Source organism: Oculina patagonica, chromosome 12 (genome assembly GCF_052425735.1).
Source record: "Oculina patagonica isolate OP01 chromosome 12, crgOcupat, whole genome shotgun sequence".
Classification (NCBI taxonomy): domain Eukaryota; kingdom Metazoa; phylum Cnidaria; class Anthozoa; order Scleractinia; family Oculinidae; genus Oculina; species Oculina patagonica.
The window spans coordinates 22585709-22606883 of NC_135769.1; the positions used below are offsets into that span (position 1 = coordinate 22585709).

The window sequence follows — 21175 nt, forward strand, 5'->3', positions numbered from 1 at the left end:
GAGGCTCATACAGCCGGAGCTATCCCGGTTCCGTAGCATTAAGCGACAGGAGTAGCTACCCCCCTGGATGGGATGCTAGTCCATCGCAGGGTTACCCCCCAGCAGTAACGCCGGACCCATTTGTACACCTGGGTGGAGAGAGGCACTGTGAGAGTAAGGCTGCCCAAGAACACAACGCAGCGCCCCGGCCAGGCCTCGAACCCGGGCCGTTCGACCCGGAGTCGAGCGCGCTAACCATTAGGCCACCGCGCCTCCCACAGTGCAACGCTAAACGAGACTTTAACTGCTAAAAATATTGGCCTTTTTACCTGCACACTCTAAGTGAAACCTTTTCCGTAATTCACAACCCTAAACGAGACGACGAGCATCCCCGTCCCATTCAGATGGGAGTTCCCCCTCTCTCCACCCCCGGGTTCAGTTAATTGACTTCTTTATGCTAAAAAATAATGCCGTCGGGAGGTGCTAATGAATCTTGCTTCTTGTTCAACTGATTCACTTGTTGTTGTTTGTTGTTGTCAGCTGGATGCAAATTATCGTCCGTGTCTTTACCGTATGTCATTTCGTAACGCAGAAGTTTTTCCATGAGAAACTTCTTGTCTTTACCATCCTAAAATATCAAAAAGATTATTTGCATTCAGATCTTCAGATTAATGATAGTCAAACGTGTCTTTCAGAGCCTTGTTAAGGTTGGGTGAAATGCATTTTGGGGAGGAAGGGTTATAGTTAGCTTCGTAACCTTTGATGACAATCGGTATATTAATTGTCTTTCAGGACTTGTAATCCTTGTAAAGAAAAAAAAGTCTGCGTCGAGCCAATTGGCTCACACACAAATGAGCTTATCCCGGTTTCTGTAGCGTTAAGGTCGCGGGGGATACCAACAGCAGAATAAATTCATGAAGGGAATTTTGCTTGACCTGCATCTTTTAAAACGCTTATTTCTCGGCTGTTATGGGCGATTAAGCTCAAATTACAGATGCATAACGAAATGATGCAAGATTGTGAATGTCATCTTTTATTTGGTAGATTGCATTTTACGGCGATGTTATAGCCTCGTTAGTGCCAAATTGGGAAAAACATGATTTGTGGCAGAGTTGCGGAAGAGTAGAGACAGCACACTGTGATCTTGTCAAAAGCTAATCAGTCAATACCTCTAGAGTGTCATAACAGAAGCGGATTTTTTAATTTAAAGTTTGCCCGCAAGTTATGGCGGTTTAAGTGCGCAAATTTATTTAATGTCTTCTACCTCTTTCTAAAAGCGCTCTTTTAAAATTCCGCCTCTGTTATGACACACTACAGTATTCATAGTTTACCTATCTGCAGTGGCAAGTCATGAAGTTCTGTATCCGCGCTGTATTCTCTGCCACAAAATTGTCGGAAAAGTCCAAATTGAGATTTCCGAAGGTGTCCCGACCTAAATCGATCATTTTACCAAGGAAAGATTAATTATGTATTTATTCCACGTTTTTTGTGAGAACAATGCGTTTTTAAAAAGGACACGATTGTTTATGCCGAATATTTTTGTGATTACTTTGAGTACACTAGTTGCAGAAATAGTCAAATTTAAAAAAAATAAGCTCAAAGACTTCCTACAATCTATATGAACGTATATCGCTAAGAGTTGTTTTAAATTGGTTAAAATATCAAAGAAAGATGGATTTTTACAAATCACGCGCACGCGCCCATATTTTTCTCCAGTCATAAATATCTCGTAAAGTTTTCGATGTAAGTCGTTGTACTTCGTGCATACGCTTTAAATAAATGCATAATGATGAGCCTAAGGTGTCCCCCGCGACCTTAAGCGACTAGGAATATTTCTGCTCCTCCTGGATGGGTTGCTAAGTCCATCGCAGGGTTACCCCTAGCATTACTTGCCGGTGAGCATTTATACACCTGGGTGGAGAGTGGCAGTATTAGAGAAAAATGTTGACACGAAATAACGACCCCGGCTAGGGCTCAAACCCGGACCAATCGATCAAATGTGACTCAAATCTTGTACGGCAGCTTTGACTTTTGTCCGGAATCGTCCAATAGCCTCGGATGGTAGTCTTGGGACGTTCTGAGTGCGGATGTCCCGTTGGAACCCTGAAAACCTCACCCTATTCTGGACCATGTTTAGCTGCACGTCGCAACGTTTTTTTATACTAGACGCCAAAAAATGCCTACCCCACCACAGACTTGCTTTTATTCGAAAACCCTATCGTCATGAGATGAGATCGCAGTCAGTTGCTTCTAAAGTTGTAGCAATGATTTGTATTACTTTTCGAGTAATGTTCATTCAATTCGTAGTCTAGACTAAATTCTCCATGCCACTTAGCAGTTTCCCGCAAATTTTACCCCATTGTATGACAAACTCTTTGACTTCTATGCCCTAACCCGCACTGGTTGTATAAGAGTACCCCCACTGGGGAGATAAACAACTGAGTAACTTACCAACGCCAACTGATCCTTCAGTGTTTCGATCGTGAGCAACAGAGACTCCATCATACATTTGAAGTAATACAAAAACAAGCTGAAAGAAAAGAAAACACACGCGTATCATTAAGACAATTGGAGCTATATAATACGATCCGGAAAAATAGATCCGTTTGAGTTCAGCCATATCATTCAACAAAACTGTACTGTGACAAAAGATAAACCCCCGCACTGGCCTGCATAGAAATGACGGAATTAAGGAATTCAGAACTCTGTATAATGATGAGGCATAATTTATCAGGGCCTGAATTTTTTTATTATTTTTCAGTTCACGCGCAACCCTAAACGAGACCAGAGGTTCTTCCAAGGGTAACAAGGGAACATGCCCATAAAATAATTGGGAACAAGGGAACAAAAAGAAAAATAAAGCTGGGAACACGGGAAAAAAAGCTGTGTTTCTGATATATTAGGAAACAGGGATCACAAAAATCGACAAAATACATTTAGGGAACAAGGAACATAAGGAAAATTATTTTGTGAACAAGGGAACATGCCCCCTCCATCCCTCGGAGGTCCTCAGACTTTAACGGCTAAAAAGATTGGCGATCTGTCTTTAACAACATAGGTGAGACCAAAATCGGTAATTCACACTCCTGAGCGAGACGACAAGCACCGCAGTCCCTTTCATATAGGAGTCACCTACCACCCCCACCCCCCCCCCCCCATCTTCCCTTCCATAGCTCTTGTAACACTATTTTCTAACCTATCAGAAAAGAACACCATATACTTACCAGACCACCGTCAGAATAGGGAAAATAAAAGTTACTGTGGTCACGAAATTGATTATTTGTTGAATCCACGATGGCCAATATGATATTTCGAGTTTTAGAACATCATAGAACCTGGCATGTTCGTTGCAATACACATTGCTGAAAAAAAAGACGGAAAAGACACACCAATTCAGTGTTATTGTTCATTCAAACAGTAGACAATCACAAGTTAAGAACGAACCTAAAGTGCTAGGTTACGTGGGCTTTAAGATTGGTTTTCTCCAACATCCTCTCTTTTTTTTGGCGGTTTTGCCCCGGGTTTTCTCTTTAAAATCATATGTAAGGATACTATTCATAAACAAATACACTTATATAAGAGTCCGAGAGTTTTATGAGTGAGAGCTCAAGGGGGGGGGGGGGGGGCATAGCATGCGAATACAGCCGCCTCTCATCGCTCTTGCTACTGAATGCAATCCAGAACCTATATTTGTATACACTTTTAAGCCAAAAATCAGGAAAAAGTTATTTTTAAGAGCAACGCGTGGCGATCGCGTTCTTTTAGCAAATGGACACCATCTGGGGAACCAGTTAGATTCGCCGAGTGAGTGAGGGCTCTGCGGGGACGGTGACTGGATTTAAATTCGTAGTCGTACTCGTACTCCGATCTGAAAATAGGACCCTTTTACTCTCGAAGGACATCCACTTGAGCATACCATACACTCACTTGGTAAAATTCAAATTACTTTTAAATGACATCAATTCATTGCATACCTGAAAGGTCCCAGGCATGATGGTCTCATGCTGACAAAAACAACAGAAAAAATTCGTAAATAAATAATAATTTCTGTCACATTACATCAGCTAGTTTATTAACATTTTTATAACAACAAATATGTTACAAACAGTCAATAACAAAACGTTAACAACCAGGTGGCATTATTGGTTAGTTTTTCACTTGTCCATTTAAGACAATAACACAGTCACTATTTCTCGTTTCTGCTACAAAAATTACAAATTTTACGATTTCCAAAATTCGGCAAACTGGAGGATTTTTCGGTGCGTAGCAGCGAAATTTACAGTGATCTTTTTTAAAATTCTTTGTAGTGCTTATTCAACCAATTGCCCAGAGCTGGCTTGACAAGATGACGATCAGTTAAAGAATTGTCAAAGGGAGGGCACAAAAAATTACAAGTAGGTTTTTAAAAACGATATTTTCCAGGCAACTAGGACAGAATTTAAAACCCTTGTATTGTGTAACTTATAATAACACTCATTTAATAACTTTAGCACTCAAGAATTGTAGTCTTAACAAAACTTGATCATTATTCGTAGGTTTCAAATTGAGTTTTATGTCTTTTACCATTGACCTTTTTGAAATCATATGCTACTGACAGTCCCCCTTTTTAAAAATAGCTTACCCGGCAATACCCCAGCCAACAGTACCAAGGCACATGAAGAATGAGATCAGAAGCAAGACAGTGAAAAGGTGGTTTGAACGAGTTGCCCGGTAAACCTTCTGTGAAGGCCTGTAGTTGAACAACACTGCAAACTATTAAGAAATAACATAAGTGTTAGCTTGTGGTGAAACAATACGCACCTTTTATGCAGTTAGAATCCTACCTAAGCTCAAGCGTGCGCTATTCTTGCTCTTAGCACGCATTGCGGATTTATGATTTTAAAAACAGCTACAGGGGTAGCTCAAAAACCTTTGTAAGTATCTCTGGTGGCGATGTCTTCCATACGTACTGTACGCTGACAGGTTTTCTTTGTGGACAGAGATGTACAACTATCTTTAACACAGTCCAGCAATTAAACCGCTTATAAACGTCTTTTACTGCTAAAATCCTCCGCTTTCAAGCCAAACGATAAAACATTTACTTTAATAAAATATACGTTGTATATGCCGCATATACGTAAGAACTTAATAATTGTCATCCAACTACAATACACGCCACATTTTTGCCGCACTTGCGTTTATACACTTGAAACAAGGGAAAAAAAATTCGCAATTGCCCCCTTCCCCATCAAAATGTTGTGTACATTGAAGAAGCAATGCCTCCCGTTGCTGTCTATCTTGCAACATTGCATTTGGCGGAAAGGGGGTTCTTTATTTCTGAGAATTCGTAACGCATGTCACGTTATAGTTTTTAAAATGAGTGTCCCAGGGAATTATGGCGTGGATTGTAGCTTTTAAACATCTTGCACTTACCAACTCAGCGTAAAAATCAATAATGAGCTTAACAGCTCCCATGGCTGGCATGATAGGACTAAAGAAGGTCCCAATCCTAAAGGTAAAGAAGAGAACATCAGCATTAATTTATCGTGGCACAGACTTTGGTATTATGAACCGTCTCCGAGAGACGCTCTCAGCTGTAAGTTTTGTAGTTGTTGTTTATGGTTCTTACTTATCTGTAGATTATATATATCTTACACCATTTTACACCACAGTATAAATATAAAAACGTTTTGCTAGATAGAGTTTTTATCAATTGACACTGAAAAAAGCTAATAAAAAAGTAACGGAAGCTGCCCTCAACCAATGAAAGCAAACGTGATTTCCCCACATCCTTAATCAGGAATAAGACCTTAACTACTGAAATCCCAACAACTGTCATGGGACTATTTTATTGTTACTAACATTGGCCGGGCTTAAAAATATTGCAAATGTAACTTCGAGGTTCGTTATAAAAGGGCTTCGTTATATCGGAGTTTCACTGCCAGTTACATACGTTTTCCCGCGCTTGGCAGGCGTTAGGCAAGGGTCTACTATAGGGGGTCGTACAGTCTGCAAACTGTCATATTTTGTTCTTCCTAGACTGCAAATGCCCGATTCCCTCTATGGCGCGCGCCTGCAGGGAATCATGGTAGTTGTATTCATCAAACCATGCACAAGACTTAGCAACGATGAATACAACTACAGTGATTCCCTGCAGGCGCGCGCCATAGAGGGAATCGGTCATTGCCTTTTTTTCTCCTAAGACCGAAACCATCATAATTTATTGACCGTAAACAGCTAGACAAATACGAATATACCAGCAAAACGACACTCAAAATTGGCTTTAACCGCCAAAACGCCGAGTATAACAGTATAATAGATCCTCTTACGTCGTTGCAGTACGTGAGATGCGTTGCCGTGATAATCTAGATGTTGCAATTATTACTTCAAGCTTCATAACCTACCAGATCAGGCATTCGCCATATACCAGCCGTAGAACTTGTTTTGGGATGTCGAATACTGGCAAGCCAACTATTTTGAAACACTTTGTGTGTTTGTACAAAAGCCTGCGAAATTAAATTCAAAATATTACATTTAAGTCACAGTCAAAATGAAAACCCTCTGATTCTGTAAACATCAGTTTATCTTGATCCACTGTACATGTTTCTTCGGCATTAACTGGATATAGAATCGCTTCACACCCGCTGCTTCTTTTAAGACATACCAATTGCGTTTACTGAGTATAGAGCGGTTTTCACTTGAGTGTCGAAAGTAATTTGCGTTTGCTTTGGTTTTGCGTTCACTACGCTAAGTGATTGGTTTAAAAATTTCGCGCCACTTTCTCGGCCAATCAGGAGTAAAACCAAAACCAATCGTGACTAGCTCGCGCACGTTTTCCTACGCTTCGTGCCAACTACATGTATTTGCTTCGAGTTTTGATTGGTTCACTCGATTGTCTGTGTCTTTTGTGATTGGCCAGAGTAATTACTTTGGTTTTGGTTTTACGACACTCAATTGAAAACTGCTCTATAAGGTTTTGAGTAATATCTAACAATGAGAACTGCTTGTAAATATCATACTATAGTGTATTGCTCGTGAGTAATATCGTAATTTGTAAATGTAGAGTATACCTTTCAAATAGTTATTTTTTGGCACAATCAATGAAATTAAGTTATGTGTAGTGTTTTCTTCGACGTAAAGCATTATTGTGTAAGCGTAAAATTGTATTTTATTAGTGTAAGCAATCCTATTATCAGTTTGTATGTAATGTCTTTTTGTGTTGTTTGCATTATTAAAAAAATGAAAACGAGACTTGAAGCAAGCTAGTCTTTTAAAAGCCTCTTGAACGGGGAAGAATTATGCCCTGTGAAATAGAGGCGTGTTTGCACTTAAGGGCTTGCGCCAAATAATATTCAATTTCTGTCCAGTTTCTCGACTTTTTTCGCGATCGCTTGCCATATCTTGATGGCAAACGTGATTATTTTATTAACATATTATAAAGTTTCCAGAGATGCATTTAGCAAACTAGTAGACACATTGTGAAATGAACTTACTTCCTAAGGGTAGTAACCACAAGGGATTGAAAGAGGTTCGAAAAAAAGTCAAGCCATATCAACATGTACATTTGTGACGCGATCTCGTTCTCCCAGTTCTGAAAATAGAAAAAGAGAACTCAACAAATCTAGTTTGAAACTATACAGCGAGAATCTGCACGTGTTAGCAATACAGGTCGACCGATGGTCAGATAGTTATGTTAGGGATATTGAGCTGGAGAAACATGAAATGGCCGCATAGAAGACAGGAAGGGACGGATGACGAACGTAGTGGTGGTGGTGATGTTGATGACGACGACGACGAAGATGATGATGATTCCGGTGGTGGTGATGATGATGATGATGAAGCTGACGTCGACGACAACGACGACGACGACGAAAATGATGATTATGTTTATGATGGTGATAATGATAATGATAATGACGCTGACGACGTTGATGATTCGTTGCTGATGATGATAATGATGTTGACATCGTCAACGACGATGGCCACGACGATAATGATGATGATGATGACACTGACTATGTTGATGATGCGTTGCTGCTGATGTCTTGATGATGATGCTGACGATGCGACGATAATGCTGATGATGGTGATGACGACTACGACTACGAAGACGTAGATGATGATAATGATGACGCTGACGATGTTGATGATTGGTTGCTGTTACTAATGATGATGATGATGACGTCATCGTCGTCGACAACGATGATGATGATGATGATGATGATGATGATGATGACGTCGTCGACAACAACGATGATGATGATGATGATGACGATACATTTGAACAACAGACTTCACTGGCCTCTGTAGAAAGTTGTTCATTGTAAAGAGGTTTCAGAGAGATATGACGGTTCGTGGAGTTTCAACTTTATTTCTAAGTCGCAACAGTACCCATAAAAGCTTTTTATTTTGGTAAAATGCACAAGAGAGATTCCTAACCTGTTGACAACAGGTCTCTGGGTTCTCATCGCATGTTTCCTCTACATTTGAGTAGATTTTTATCATCAGCACACCAAGCGATGCCAATCTTAACAAGACAGTCCTGAAAAAATGGATAATTTGTAAGAAATGAGGCCTTATGTACACCTTGGTATGAAGAAAGTAGATAACAGCTAAAAGTCAGTTTAAAACATAGGCACGCTAAGCGTGCAGGAGTTATTTTTTCAATTTATGGGGTGGCTTGGGGTGAAACTGGGTGATTGTCCTGTTGGGATGGTTTATGCCATGGGTTGAGCCATTTGTGTATGGCGGCCCACGGAGTCACTTTTTTGCACAAAATTTGCTTGCAAACAAAATAACTTTTACGTGCATTTTGATACATCAGAACTGTTTTATTTAATACGTAAATTTTCGTCATTTAATTGAAAAACAAAAACTAATTCAATTATCAAAATGTCACAAAATGGCACGTTCTTATTCTGTTTAAGCGGTTATTTTGTTGCTAGCTTTGCAGCAACCGTAACGTGTTACTTTTGTTTGTTACGGAATACTTTTGGATTTTTGCCAAACACTGAAACATGATATTGTTGTTTTTCTCACTTTTGTAACATGAGACCTTTGTTTTTTAAAAACGAACGTAACACGATACCCTTGTTTTTCTCGAAAAAGCCACGTTTCCATACAGACATTGAACGAAAAGTACTATAATAAACGAAGTAATAAACGCATCAAATCAAAAACCACTTTCTTCGGGAAAGTTCTTTAAAGCGCAGTATACCTGGAGTCTTTGTTTCCTGTCAGAACTGTTCAACAAAGATTTTCTTTCATTTACAACCTAAATTCTATTCAACAAACAAGAACTAATTGAGATATCAAACTGTCACGGAATGGCACGCTCTTATTCTGTTTTTGCTATCGATTGTAGTTGCTTTTAACAGCAAAGTTAATACTTGTACCGGTTCATTAAATATTTGAACGAGATGTTTTACAGTTGATTTCAGTTTACTTTGGCCGCCCGCTTTGCGAAGTTTGTTGGATAATTGAAAACTTTGTTATGAAGTTGCCAATTACGTTGCGAGTTTGCGAATCAAATTGCGAACTTCGACAAGTTCCCAACTTCGGCCCGACTGAACTTTCGAAGTTTTGGTAGTTGAGGAGAAACAAGACATGTTGCTCGAAAGTCATGGCGATTTCTGAACTCGAAGATTTTAGAGCTTGTCAAGGAAAGTTGAAGTAGCTTGAAGTGCAAGACAACGTTTCGCATCAGCGATCACGCAAGTGATTTGGCGATAAATAAATTTTATGCAGGTAGAAATTTGGTCAAATTTTAACTTTTTTGTATGAAAACACATATTTAACGATTTCTGTGAGGCATAATCTTCACTGTCTTCAATTTCAAGTCTTCTGCGTTTGTAAACCGGATGAAACTGGATGGTTTATTGATTTTAATCGAAGCCGATGTTCGAGACAACATGTTTACGGCTCGCTGAACATAAAAGTTTTTTATTTTTATGACATTTGTTTCCAACAGTTTAGCGTAGCAAAGCCCTTTTTGATAACATAATTATAGAAGGTTTTATTAATTTCGGGCCAAAGTTGGGAACTTTGTATCGAAGCTCACAATTTGATTCACAAACTCGCAACCTATTTGCCAACTTCATAACAAACTTTCCAATTTCCCAACGAACTTCGCAAAGCGGACGGCAAAAGTAATGACAACATTATTCTTCAAATCTGCTTTGTGCAAATGTTATATGTTATTTTTACTACGGTCAGGAAAGCTAGCCTCTCCAAACGTACGCTCGAATAAGTCGAATAACAAGTTATTGTTGGGCCTTTTGCTCACGGCGTGTGCGTTGTAAGCAGGCGGGCGTTACGAAAAACGTTTTTAATCCAGGGTTAAATCACAACTCACCGATTCCACCTCCTTCTAATCTAAAAACTTCGAACGAAATTGCTGACTACGTCAGTTTGCTTCCCCTTTATAAACTACAATTTGATTGGTTCCGATAGTACCTGAAATCTGATTGGTGTGACAAACCCACATACTTCACTGATTACAGGTCCATCGCGCCGACTAAAGAGCTATTTTGAAAAAATAACTCAAAAATGAAATCACTATAAACAAGGATCAATGCCAACTTCCCCAATTAGATATTTCTAATAGGTAAAACAAAATCACTCCCAATCGGACTAGGGTCATTCTACAAGAATTGTTTTTCCGGAAGAGAACTGAGGTAATTGATATCTTTGTCCAATTTTGTGTAGGTATATCACCCTACCAAATGACGACACGTACAGCAATATAGAATGTACCTTTACGGCAACAATTGTCCCCATTTAATCGGTTAAAGTTTCCTGCAATATTTGAATACCCTGTAAGAACTCCTTATACTAAACACTACAAAACGTGCCAGTTGTGGTATTTTTGGCGGCAGATATATTATCGATAATTACATGAAAACAATGATGCCTACCTAAACAAAGTAATGTTCACTTCAAAGCCTGGGCTCCAGTCTTCAAATCCCGATAAAATGTTAAAGATAATCGGCAAAACCGCATTCAAAACGGTAATCACCAATGAGGGTGCAAAACGTAATAATCTTTCTCCACCTTCCAATGCTTGATTTGCTTTCTGCTTGTACACCTAAAAAAAGGTCATATTTATACATTACTAGTCTAGACTGAGAGCAAGGAAACGATGGCCAATTAACTAAAGCAAAGCTTGTCATTTTAATAAGAACCCTCTTTGAAGTGAAACCCTAGCAAAACCCATATGAAATCCTAGTGAAACCCATGTAAAACCCTAGTGAAACGCATTTGAAACCCTAGTGAAATCCATGTGAAACCTACATTAACCCTATCCAGACCGGGGGTGGGGGGGGGGGGGGGGGGGGGGGGAGTGCCCGCGCTAACTTTGAACGCTTATAACTTTTTCAATATTCAACCAAACGCTGCCAAACTTTGCGAGTTTATCTAAAATTTATCTCACAATTATTTGATAGGATAGGTTGTTGTGCCAGGAACTTGACGTCACCACGGCAACGGCATGTTTTTGGAAATTTGTAATTTTCGTGTTTCTATTAATGAAAAATAACTTAAATGCAATTATTTTCACCTTTTTACCGTTTTAAGCACATTTTTATTGATTTTAAGTACTTTGCTGTAATTTTGGGCGGTTTTCTGACGTTTTAAAAAACATTTTAAATCCAAAATGGCGGATCCAAGATAACGGCTGTTTTGACGTTATGATGTAATTGTCACGTGATGTAACGTCATCATCCCATGTGACGTATACCAAAAGATAGATTTTTGGACATACTATATATCCTCTAAGTTTCATTATGATTGCTTAAATTTTCTGGAAGTTACGGAGAGGGGAGGGGGGGGGATTCCGCCCACCGGTCTGAAAAGATCCAAAAAAGCCCGGTCTGAATAGGGTTAAACCTTAGTGAAACCCATTTGAAACGCTAGTGAAACCCATGTAAAACACACATTAAACCCTAGTAAAACCCATATGAAGCCCAAGTGAAGTAAATCTCCTCGACATCGTTTAGATTGGCTGCCGTGAGCGCGATATCTGTGTGAAAATTGTACATTTTTCAGGCTGGAAGTATACAATAAGGTAGGGATTCTCGAGTTGGAGTTCAGAAAAGGTAGGGAAAAGGGTAGATATTTAAAAAGGCGTTTCAAAATATATAGAAAGAACCACCGAACGATCAATTCATTCAAGTGAAAAATTAAGAAAAGAGACGCGGTATCCCGTATCAGGGTATGTTGAAAGGGTACCATTTGTATCGATGGCATACGAAAAGGTTGCCGTTCCTATCAAAAATGATACACTAAGGGTAGGGATTTGATCTGGAAGCGGAGTCCTCCCGTACACAAATTTTTTGGTATCCCCCACCCCGCCCCTGAAGGGGGGGGGGGCTAATGGGTTCCAGCTAATATTACGCAGTAATCTTCTGTAGTCACGTCTAAACAAGTGTACTTACAGGGTCTGTTACCATTGCAACAGAAAAGATGATGGCATAAAGACCTCCTGCCAATAATGCCAACACCAGCAGAGTGGAAACAACTCTCACAGTATACAGCCGACAAATTTCCATTGTTGTTCGATTTTTCACTTTCATATTTCGTTCCTCTTCTGCAAACTGTGCCTACAAAATTAATAACAACATAGAATCAAGCTATCTTGTACCCAGATCATTCCTCTGCCTAAACCACTGGTTTATGAGACGCAAACTCTGGGTAAATCGGGTAAAACATTAAAACCTTCGTTATGTCTGTCAAGCAATCTGAGGAAGCACGATTGCGTGACGAACAAATCAAATGCGCCTGTATCGGGTGGCCAAAGATCTTGCAGTTTTAGACCGACTGCGGATGAAACTAATCACAATTTATTGTCCATCACACAGTCGGAAGAACCAGTGATGCGGGCTTAGAAAATCATTGCTGAGGTACTTAAGTGAAGACTTTCCAATTCACAATCGGTTCATGCTTTAGCGTGCACTATCTAGTTTTGATGCACGCTGTTGGTTTGTAGAGCACAAAATAAGCGTCAGAATAAGGATTTTCTCTGTTTTCTTTTTTTTGGGGGGGGGGGAGGGGCGGGGTGGAGGAATTGGCGGTGTTCTGAGCATGCGCATGTATGTTATCCTGGGCTCTCTCCTCTCGCACGTCGGTCCCTATATACGGCGCACGGAAGAGAAAGTGTAGGGACTGGAATACACCGGGGCGCCCTGGCTACATCAGCACATTCTAAAGAAGAGCGCACTATGGATTTTTATGCTGCTCCAGCTGTATGACGGCTCAATGTTGTATTTCAAAGGTTTGAGAAGGTTAAATTTCTAAGAAGTTTTTTGGTGAATCTCGACTCCATGATATGCGCTCGCCATGACAAGTTAGACGAAAAGGTCAAACCAGTCGTAATGGAATCCGCTGTTAAATCTGGGTAACAGATAACTTCAGAGAAACTAACCATAAAGTTTTGAGTAATACTCAGATGTTTAGCCTTGGCTGACTTTTCATCAGTGATGCAGTAATCCCACGCAGCAAAGATATCGTTGATATAGAAAGTGTCTCTTCCACCACTTTCAATGTAACTTTCTTGGAGACTCATTGCTAAACTAAAACAAAAACAGAAGTACGACAATTGAGTTAAACAACTGAAACAACGGCTCACTTTAAGGATGATAAGAAAGTGAAACCCATGTGAAACTCATATGAAACCCATATAATACCCAAGTGAAACTCGTGTGAAACCCTAGTGAAAGCCATATCAATACCTATATAACACCCAAGTGAAACCCATATGAAACCTAAGTGAAACCCACTCTAAACCCATATGAAATCCATTTGAAATCCATGTGAAACCCACATGAAACCCATATGAAACCCATGTGAAACCTATATGAAACCCAAGTAAAACCCATAAGAGACCCATGTGGAGTTCATATGATTCCCACATGAAATCCATGTGAAACCCATATATTACCCATGTGAAACCCATATAAAATCCATATAAAACCCATATATGGTCATATATTAGACCTATGTGAAGCCCATATGATTCCCACTTGAAACCCATGTGAAACCCATATGAGGCCACATATGAAGTTCAAGTGAATCCCATATGAAACCCATGTGAAACCCATATAATACCCATATGAAACCCATATAAAACCCAAGTGAAACTCATATGAAACAGAAGTGAACCCCTAATGAAACTCAAGTGGAACCAGTGAAACTCAAGTGAAACCCATATATATCGTATTTGTTTCCCGGGCCTCGTTTTTTGTGTGTCGCGTGACGATGTTTTAATATGAGACGTTCAGATTGTTTTTGTTGGTAAATGGTAAATTAAGAAAACGTGTGTGAGACTGACCTTCGGACTACCAGAAAAAGACTGCAGACGAAATATGAGAAACCAACCAGCAGATACGCTAAGGGAAGATTGTATTTGACATCGTCATCTGATACCAGTATGGAGTCAGTGTAGCCAGCATAAAACATGACAGTTGTATTAATCCAGCCCTGAAATTCAACAACCACCATGTATGACTTTGTATTTGGCATTTCAAGGATACTGCTTGCCTTACAGTGGAGTAAAATTAATTATGATAATGATAACTATAACGGTAATAATGATGAGGACGACGATGATGATGACGACGATGATGATGATGATTATGATGATTGTCTTTATAAACCAACGTTATCAGTGTGGAATTTTTTCATCCCTCAAACGGGGAAAAGAAATTAGCGCTCGTGAAAAGGGGATTCTATTTCCTCAGGCTGCTTCTCGACCGCGGTCAAACGACAGAATTATGCAAAAAACAAGAAAAGTACTTCAAAGATAAGGTTTAAATTTTCACAGTACAAAGATTGGTACTTAAGCTGTTTCCTCAGGGTCTACTAAGTTTTTTTGAGCTTTACTAAAAAAGTTATACGTGTTTCAAAATAGCGGCATGTGCACTTGTCGGCGCCATTTTGTCAAAGCACTTTGGTTCGGATGCGTAACATTGAAAAAGTAAAAACCCTCGTTTACCTGAGGAAATGAAAAATATTTACCCTCAGCAACTATTTTATCTATCCTTGCTCATACTAGCACTTCAAAATGAACGAAATTTTCCAAAATAGGAAGAAAAGCTGCCTGAGACGTTTGACCGAGGTTAAGGCTGCTTAACCCACGAGCGAGTTGGCTATCCGCCATATTGTGATCTAGCGGTAAGGCAAGTAAAGGTCGATCCAATCCTAAGAATCAGGGGATACAGACGAGTCATCAGAGATACCCATGGGGGATGGACTCTCATATGGAAGGAACGGAGGTGCTAGAAGGAAATAAACATTAAGACCCCAAGGATACCTATTTGGTTACAAACTGTTTTTCATGCCGGTCAGGGTAGACTGCCAACACAATGACGGTGTTTCATATCTTTAAGTACAGCCCTAAACGACAATTTGATGGCTTAAATATTGGCATTCTGTCCTAAAAAAACGCTAAGCGACACAAAAATCCGTAGCTCAAACCCTAAGTGAGGCAAAAGGTATCCCCGTCCCTTCCGTACGGTAGTTCCTATTCGGCGCTCTACAAACTGAGTAGGCGTTTAAAGTGTGCTTAGAGGAAGATGTTTTTACAATAACTAAGCATTGAAATGAATGTTCCTACTTTTCTAAAAAAAATAATTCTTGCAGGAAAAAATGTACGTGGTTAGGTTAGGACCTCACCTTGCCTGAAATGAAGTCACCGACCTGCTGTGCTACAGTTATGGAGTTTGAACTGTACTGAGCTGTACTTGAACTGCTGTCATCAAAATAACACGAGTTTGTGTTAGCTCGAAAAGTAACGTTGTTTTCAATAATTACTGATGGTAATGTCACCAGTCCAAACTCCAAGATAAATGTAACAATATTTAGGAAGAGCAACGACTTCAGGAAAACGAAGAAGGAGGATACTCCGTTTCCAAAACGACCTGCAAACCAAAAAAACATCATTAAGGTATGTCTTTACGTAAAATTCCTATATAGGAAACCGCGCGACCTCGAGTGTAATCCGTGATTAATAGCAACGGGTGATTGTTTGCAAGCGTTTGCTTTGGTTGAATAAACTTACTGTTTTAATAATCGAAACTGGTCGCCTATCACTTTATTTCGTTTATCCTAAGTTTACGAGTGGTTATTGATTCATCGTGACACTGCTAGTATTGCAAGAACCCTCGTCAGCGACCACATCCCATGGGTGGATCTAGAAAATTCAAAAGGGGGAGGGGGACATTTCGGCGAGGCAGCAACCTTGTCCCATGCTCACAACAAACTCTCAAAAGACAGTTGATTACATTTTCTAAAAACAATTCGAACGAAAAGGGGCGCGTGAACTCGTTGCTCCCCCAGGTTTTAAATCCGCCCATGCATCCCGTAAGCTTTCCAAAAGGTTTGGCATTTTGAGTGGTTGCTTACGAGAGTTTCGAGAGTTTAAATAGGTTTTAGTTAGGTGTCCACGAGTAGTAGAAGCGCGCGACTGTTTTTAAATCGTTTGCTACATTTTATTGTTGTTACCTTCCACGTTCTTTAAATGTCCTTTCCACAGCTCATAATCTCGACTCCAATGTGATATCGATGACTTCGTCAACTTCCAGGACTTTTAAAAAGAAAAATAAGAGATAAAACTACGTTAAAGAAACAAGTCCCAAATAAGGTGTATTTAAAATTTTGTTATTACTACTAACCATGGCAACTTGCATCCTGAATGCTTTCCATCTAGAGACACGCTTCCTTTTTCCGCCTCGACCAGCCTTGGATCTCTCTTTTTCTTTAATAGATTTCCTGGAAAAAAGAATAGATCAGACGTATCATTCTGTATGAAAAACGAAAATGAAATTCGCCCGTTCTACAGCGATATTTTCTCGGTCCGGGGAGCTTTTTCCCTGGAAATATTCTTATAATTAAGAACATTTATAACAGAAAATAAATGATTGTAGGTAGCTTGTAAGTTCGAGAGGGTCACGTTCCAGATTTGTTGTCATCCAGGATATTGTCACGGGTTCTTAACTAAGAAAGGCGAGCTTGATTTTTTCCCCGCGCCTGATTCTTGCGTAATTAAAGCCCAATAACGTGGGTGTTCAATTACACTGTAATTGGCAACTGTCTAATTTACCAGTTTTTCTTGGCATTATTACGTGGTTTGAAAAATAAATTGGTGAAAACTGCAAAAGGGCCGATCAGTACACAGCATGACTTTCTCTCGTGTAATGCGCTTGGCCTGGCTAAACGGAGACGCAAGTGGACGCAAGTAGTAGTCGCAAGTTGAACTTGCGCACAGACTTGCGTTGGTTGGCCACACGGAGAGGTAAGTGACCGCAAGTCCTGGCCAAACAGAGACGTAAGTAGAAGCAAGTTTTCAACTTGCGTTTACTGGCGTCTCCGTTTGGTCAGGCCTTTAGGACTATTTACACCCGCGCGTGTCTGTCGTAACATGGTCGTAAGAATGTTGTAGGCTGATCCACACGACGCGATTCGTACGCGTGTTGCTGTCGCATGCGATAATCAGTCTTTTGTGGCTAGCTGACGTGTATTAAAATGACTTAGCGCAGATGAAGTCAATTTGCACGTTTTAAGACTTTAAACTTGGATAATCAACACTTCGTAAATTAACCAGTCGAATATACTGCATATTTTTTTCAGTACATCTTTCAGTTTCATTTTTCCAGTACTAAACAGCTGTTAAGAAAACAGTTACTTTATGAAACTATCAATTTGCCTAGATAATGATGGCAGTATCATCGAAACATCGGACAGCATAAGTTTTAATAATTACGAGCACAAAGTATAATTTTGAACACAATCGTACATTTTCGAAGGTATATAACAAAAGGAGCAAAAAAATCTAAATTGGATCGCTATGCAGCCATTCGCACGAGCCAGGTGTCGGCAAAGAAGTTTTAAAGATATTTTTCCTCCTTTACTATTGAGAAATGACGCTCTCTTTTTCTTTTTGACGAGTAGCAGCATGTTAAATATTATTCCACGAGATACGAAAACGGTCGCTTTAAATTCTCTTTTGTCATGGAAAACACAAGACAAGAAAAATGGCTGTCCTCCTTTGGGCATTGAGAAAATTAATGCACGCTTATTCCTGTGAGCACGATCAGTCAATAACAAAACAGTTATTTTGGCCAAGCAAAGTTTGTTTTATCATTGAAAAAATATGTTTTAAGACATCATGCTGCATATAAATATCTTGGCTTAAAACAAACACTACGCAATTAAGCTTTTTTAACTGCTCAGCATAGTTCGCAGTCTTCACAATCAGTTCATCATACAACGCGATTAAACAATAAAGTATTACTTTTGATGTCAACGAATGTATTACGTATGAAACATTCTACGGAAACAGGTGTTTCCACGTTATTTAAAAAGGATATACTAACTTTCAAAACGTGATCAAAAGATTATCTAAGATCAGTGAGAATTAAAATACTTTTCTCAACACAAATTCTGAGAGTTTACGCGATAAACGCACCACAAATCCTGGCCAAGCGTATATTTCCAGATTTACATAAATTACATGCAGTTGAACTGTTATGGCACTTGCTAAACTGTTGAACTATATATTTGTGTTTACCAAACACAGTGAAGAAATAATGATAAAAAGCATTCGGTTTAGTCTGTAAACACAGTTTAATGCTTTAATAATCTAATAGAATACTCCTAAGACCTTAAAAACTATCAAATACTTACTTGAATCGTCTTCTTTCCGACATCGGCCGCGTCACATTTCTTGGATTGGCCAACTCATCGTTGACGCCAAAATCGTCGACCGCATTATGTGCATCCAAGAGTTCAATGTCGTTTCTTACAGAAGCTCGCCTTGTAGAGTTTCTTCGAAGCGCTCTCGGGCTATTTCCTGTATTTCCATGTATAGACCTATGAGAATTACGGCTAGGAAGCCGTTGGTTGTCAAAGCTTTCGAGGATAGCGCCCTCTTCCAAATCTGCGTCAGTGATTTAAAATGTAAAGGTAGATCAACAAGCTAAATGTGCAGTTACCGTTTACGTAAGGATGCGACAAGGTAACGGAGAACTACATATATATCGGGCCATCTGCTGAGGTGATACGAGCAGATGAGACATAAGAACACATGGAAATATCTAAGGCCATGCTGCTCACATAATCACAAAGAGCCTACAAAAAGGACGTACCTTTAAGTGGTGCAACTCGACTCATCTCAAACAACTGATCACATTAAAACTTTTCCCATCTCGAAAGCTAAATCATGCCAGAACGGCAGCTAAAAATTGCGCTATTGTTTTCTATAGCGGATGTTTCATTTAGGAAAAAAACAGAGAGCACACAATTATCGAAGGGTATGAATTATGCATGGTTTCCAGTATGTTTCCAGGAAACGACAATGGTTACTGGAAATTTTGGAATGGTCCCCTGGAAATCAGAATAAAGGATAAAGATCAAACCGACTCTTTATATATTTTGTTTGTTGAAATTTTTAATTAAACATCTAAAAACCGACTTTTGAAGGGTAACACAATTACTGGTGTCCCAGTAGTTTTCATTGTGGCCCTGAATCCCTGATCGAATTGGAATTTAGAAGTGTTGGTTTTTGTGGAGGGAGGAAAACAGGAGAACCCGGAGAAAAACCCTCGGAGCAAGGACGAGAACCAACAACAAACTCAACCCACATATGACGCCGGGTCCGGGAATCGAACCCGGGCCACATTGGTGGGAAGCGAGCGCTCTCACCACTGCGCCACCCCTGCTCCCCAACTATGACTGAGCTATTTTGAATTTTGTATTTCCATATTTTGTAAGCGAATTAAAATCCCCTTTCCCCAGTCATTCCAGGTTTTTAATTTTATAAAAAAATGGGTTGAGAGCACATCATTGCACTATTGGCGAGTGGAATTTTGGTATGGTTCGTGTGTAACTGTTTCGTACGGCATCAGTTTTACCGTGAGCTAACCTTAATAAATAAACAGCTACGTAGTCCAATTACGGTTAAAATGCGCCGGTATAAACCGATTTACCGTATTTATTCGATTAAACGCCGCGGCGTTTATAAATTTTTCGCGATTCGAGTGCGGCGTTTATTCGAGGGCGGCGTTTATTTAAAATTCATTTTATTTCTTGCTAACAATAGTATGAGAACTGAACATATAAAATTTAAAAACAGAAACACGTTTTAATTCTTGTCTGATAATTCATTTTTATCATCTTAAAACGTCGTTACATATAAAGAAAATATTTTTGAGGCTTGCTCAAAATTTGATTATTACTGGGTTTGCTTTTTGACTCTATTATTGGAATAAACGCCGCAGCGCGATGCGGCGTTTATTCGAGGGCGGCGTTTATTAATATTTCTGCCCTAATGTGCGGCGTTTAAAAAAAAAATATATATATATATGTTTATAGTGGTCGTGCACTTAGCTTCATATCTCAACGAGATAGCTAGTTTACAGGCATGCCACTGAAACAGAGGAAACAAATATTTTTAAATGAACATAACAAGGTTAAAAATCCCAACTGGCAGGAGGCAGACCAGTTGGCTATATACAAAGCGTGGTCGAGGATCTGAAATCGGGACAACCGAGAAACAAATCCAGCTAGTGGCCAGGGCAGGTCTTGAACCAGGGACCTCCAGATTACAACACCAGCGCCCTTAACCACTCGGCCACGCTTGCGTTTAATCGAATAAATACGGTAATCCAAGCCTCCGTCATTTGCAATGCAAGCCACGTGTAAATTTTGTCGATTTGGTAAGGTGTGACTTGCGCAGAAGGCAATGATGCCTGACCAGACTATAATTCGTATGCAGTGATATATCGCTTACCGTATCTGTAGTCTTTACAGCAAATACAACCTGGTCGGGAGCCGCTAATTTGAAAACGGAGAAGACCCTGGGGACAAGGTTGCCACCAATGAGCATGAAAAAGACAAAAGAAAAACAATTAAGCAATGTACTATTGTTTGTTCGTTCCTGTTTTAATCCTCTTCGCTTGATTTGATTATAACGCTCACATTGATACTCATGGATACCGACAAACAAATAAAACTCATGTCACATTGACAATACTTCATTCCTTTTTAACACTTTTAATTATTATTTTGGCCTCTAAAGTTCTTCAAATGAGCTCACGAAAGGAAATAGGGAGAGAAAACTTATTTGCTTTTTTGAGCTTGTTTTCCACCGAATTTGTTTTTAAGGACAACAAAACAAGACTTTGAATTAAACTTTTGTGTTTAAGTCATTTTTTGTGTGTCCAGG

The 21175-nt window shown here is 39.5% G+C and overlaps 1 protein-coding gene across 1 annotated transcript; it reads right to left on the minus strand.

Moving 5' to 3' along the window:
* Window positions 1-436: 436 nt before the first annotated feature.
* On the minus strand, window positions 437-19122 carry LOC144633501 (transmembrane channel-like protein 7). Its single transcript, XM_078492353.1, has 18 exons — window positions 19098-19122; window positions 18637-18889; window positions 16626-16722; window positions 16456-16537; window positions 15628-15872; window positions 14285-14433; window positions 13379-13526; window positions 12393-12557; window positions 10875-11044; window positions 8398-8500; window positions 7452-7549; window positions 6363-6464; window positions 5392-5467; window positions 4601-4731; window positions 3954-3983; window positions 3204-3341; window positions 2431-2509; window positions 437-607 (listed from the first exon to the last, which is right to left on the minus strand). Exons 1-18 carry the CDS (start codon window positions 19120-19122, stop codon window positions 437-439), a joined length of 2262 nt encoding a protein of 753 aa, XP_078348479.1.
* Between the last annotated feature and the right edge of the window lie 2053 nt (window positions 19123-21175).

Bases quoted from the DNA above. Each gene is read 5' to 3' on its own strand.
- LOC144633501 (XM_078492353.1), bottom strand. From the start codon at position 19,122: ATGAGTCGAGTTGCACCACTTAAAG. The intron at 6,465-7,451 runs GTAAGTTCATTT...TTAATTTCGCAG, and splicing joins GTGGTTACTACCCTTAGGAA to GCTTTTGTACAAACACACAA. The intron at 3,342-3,953 runs GTATGCAATGAA...CTTTTTTTTCAG, and splicing joins TCATGCCTGGGACCTTTCAG to CAATGTGTATTGCAACGAAC.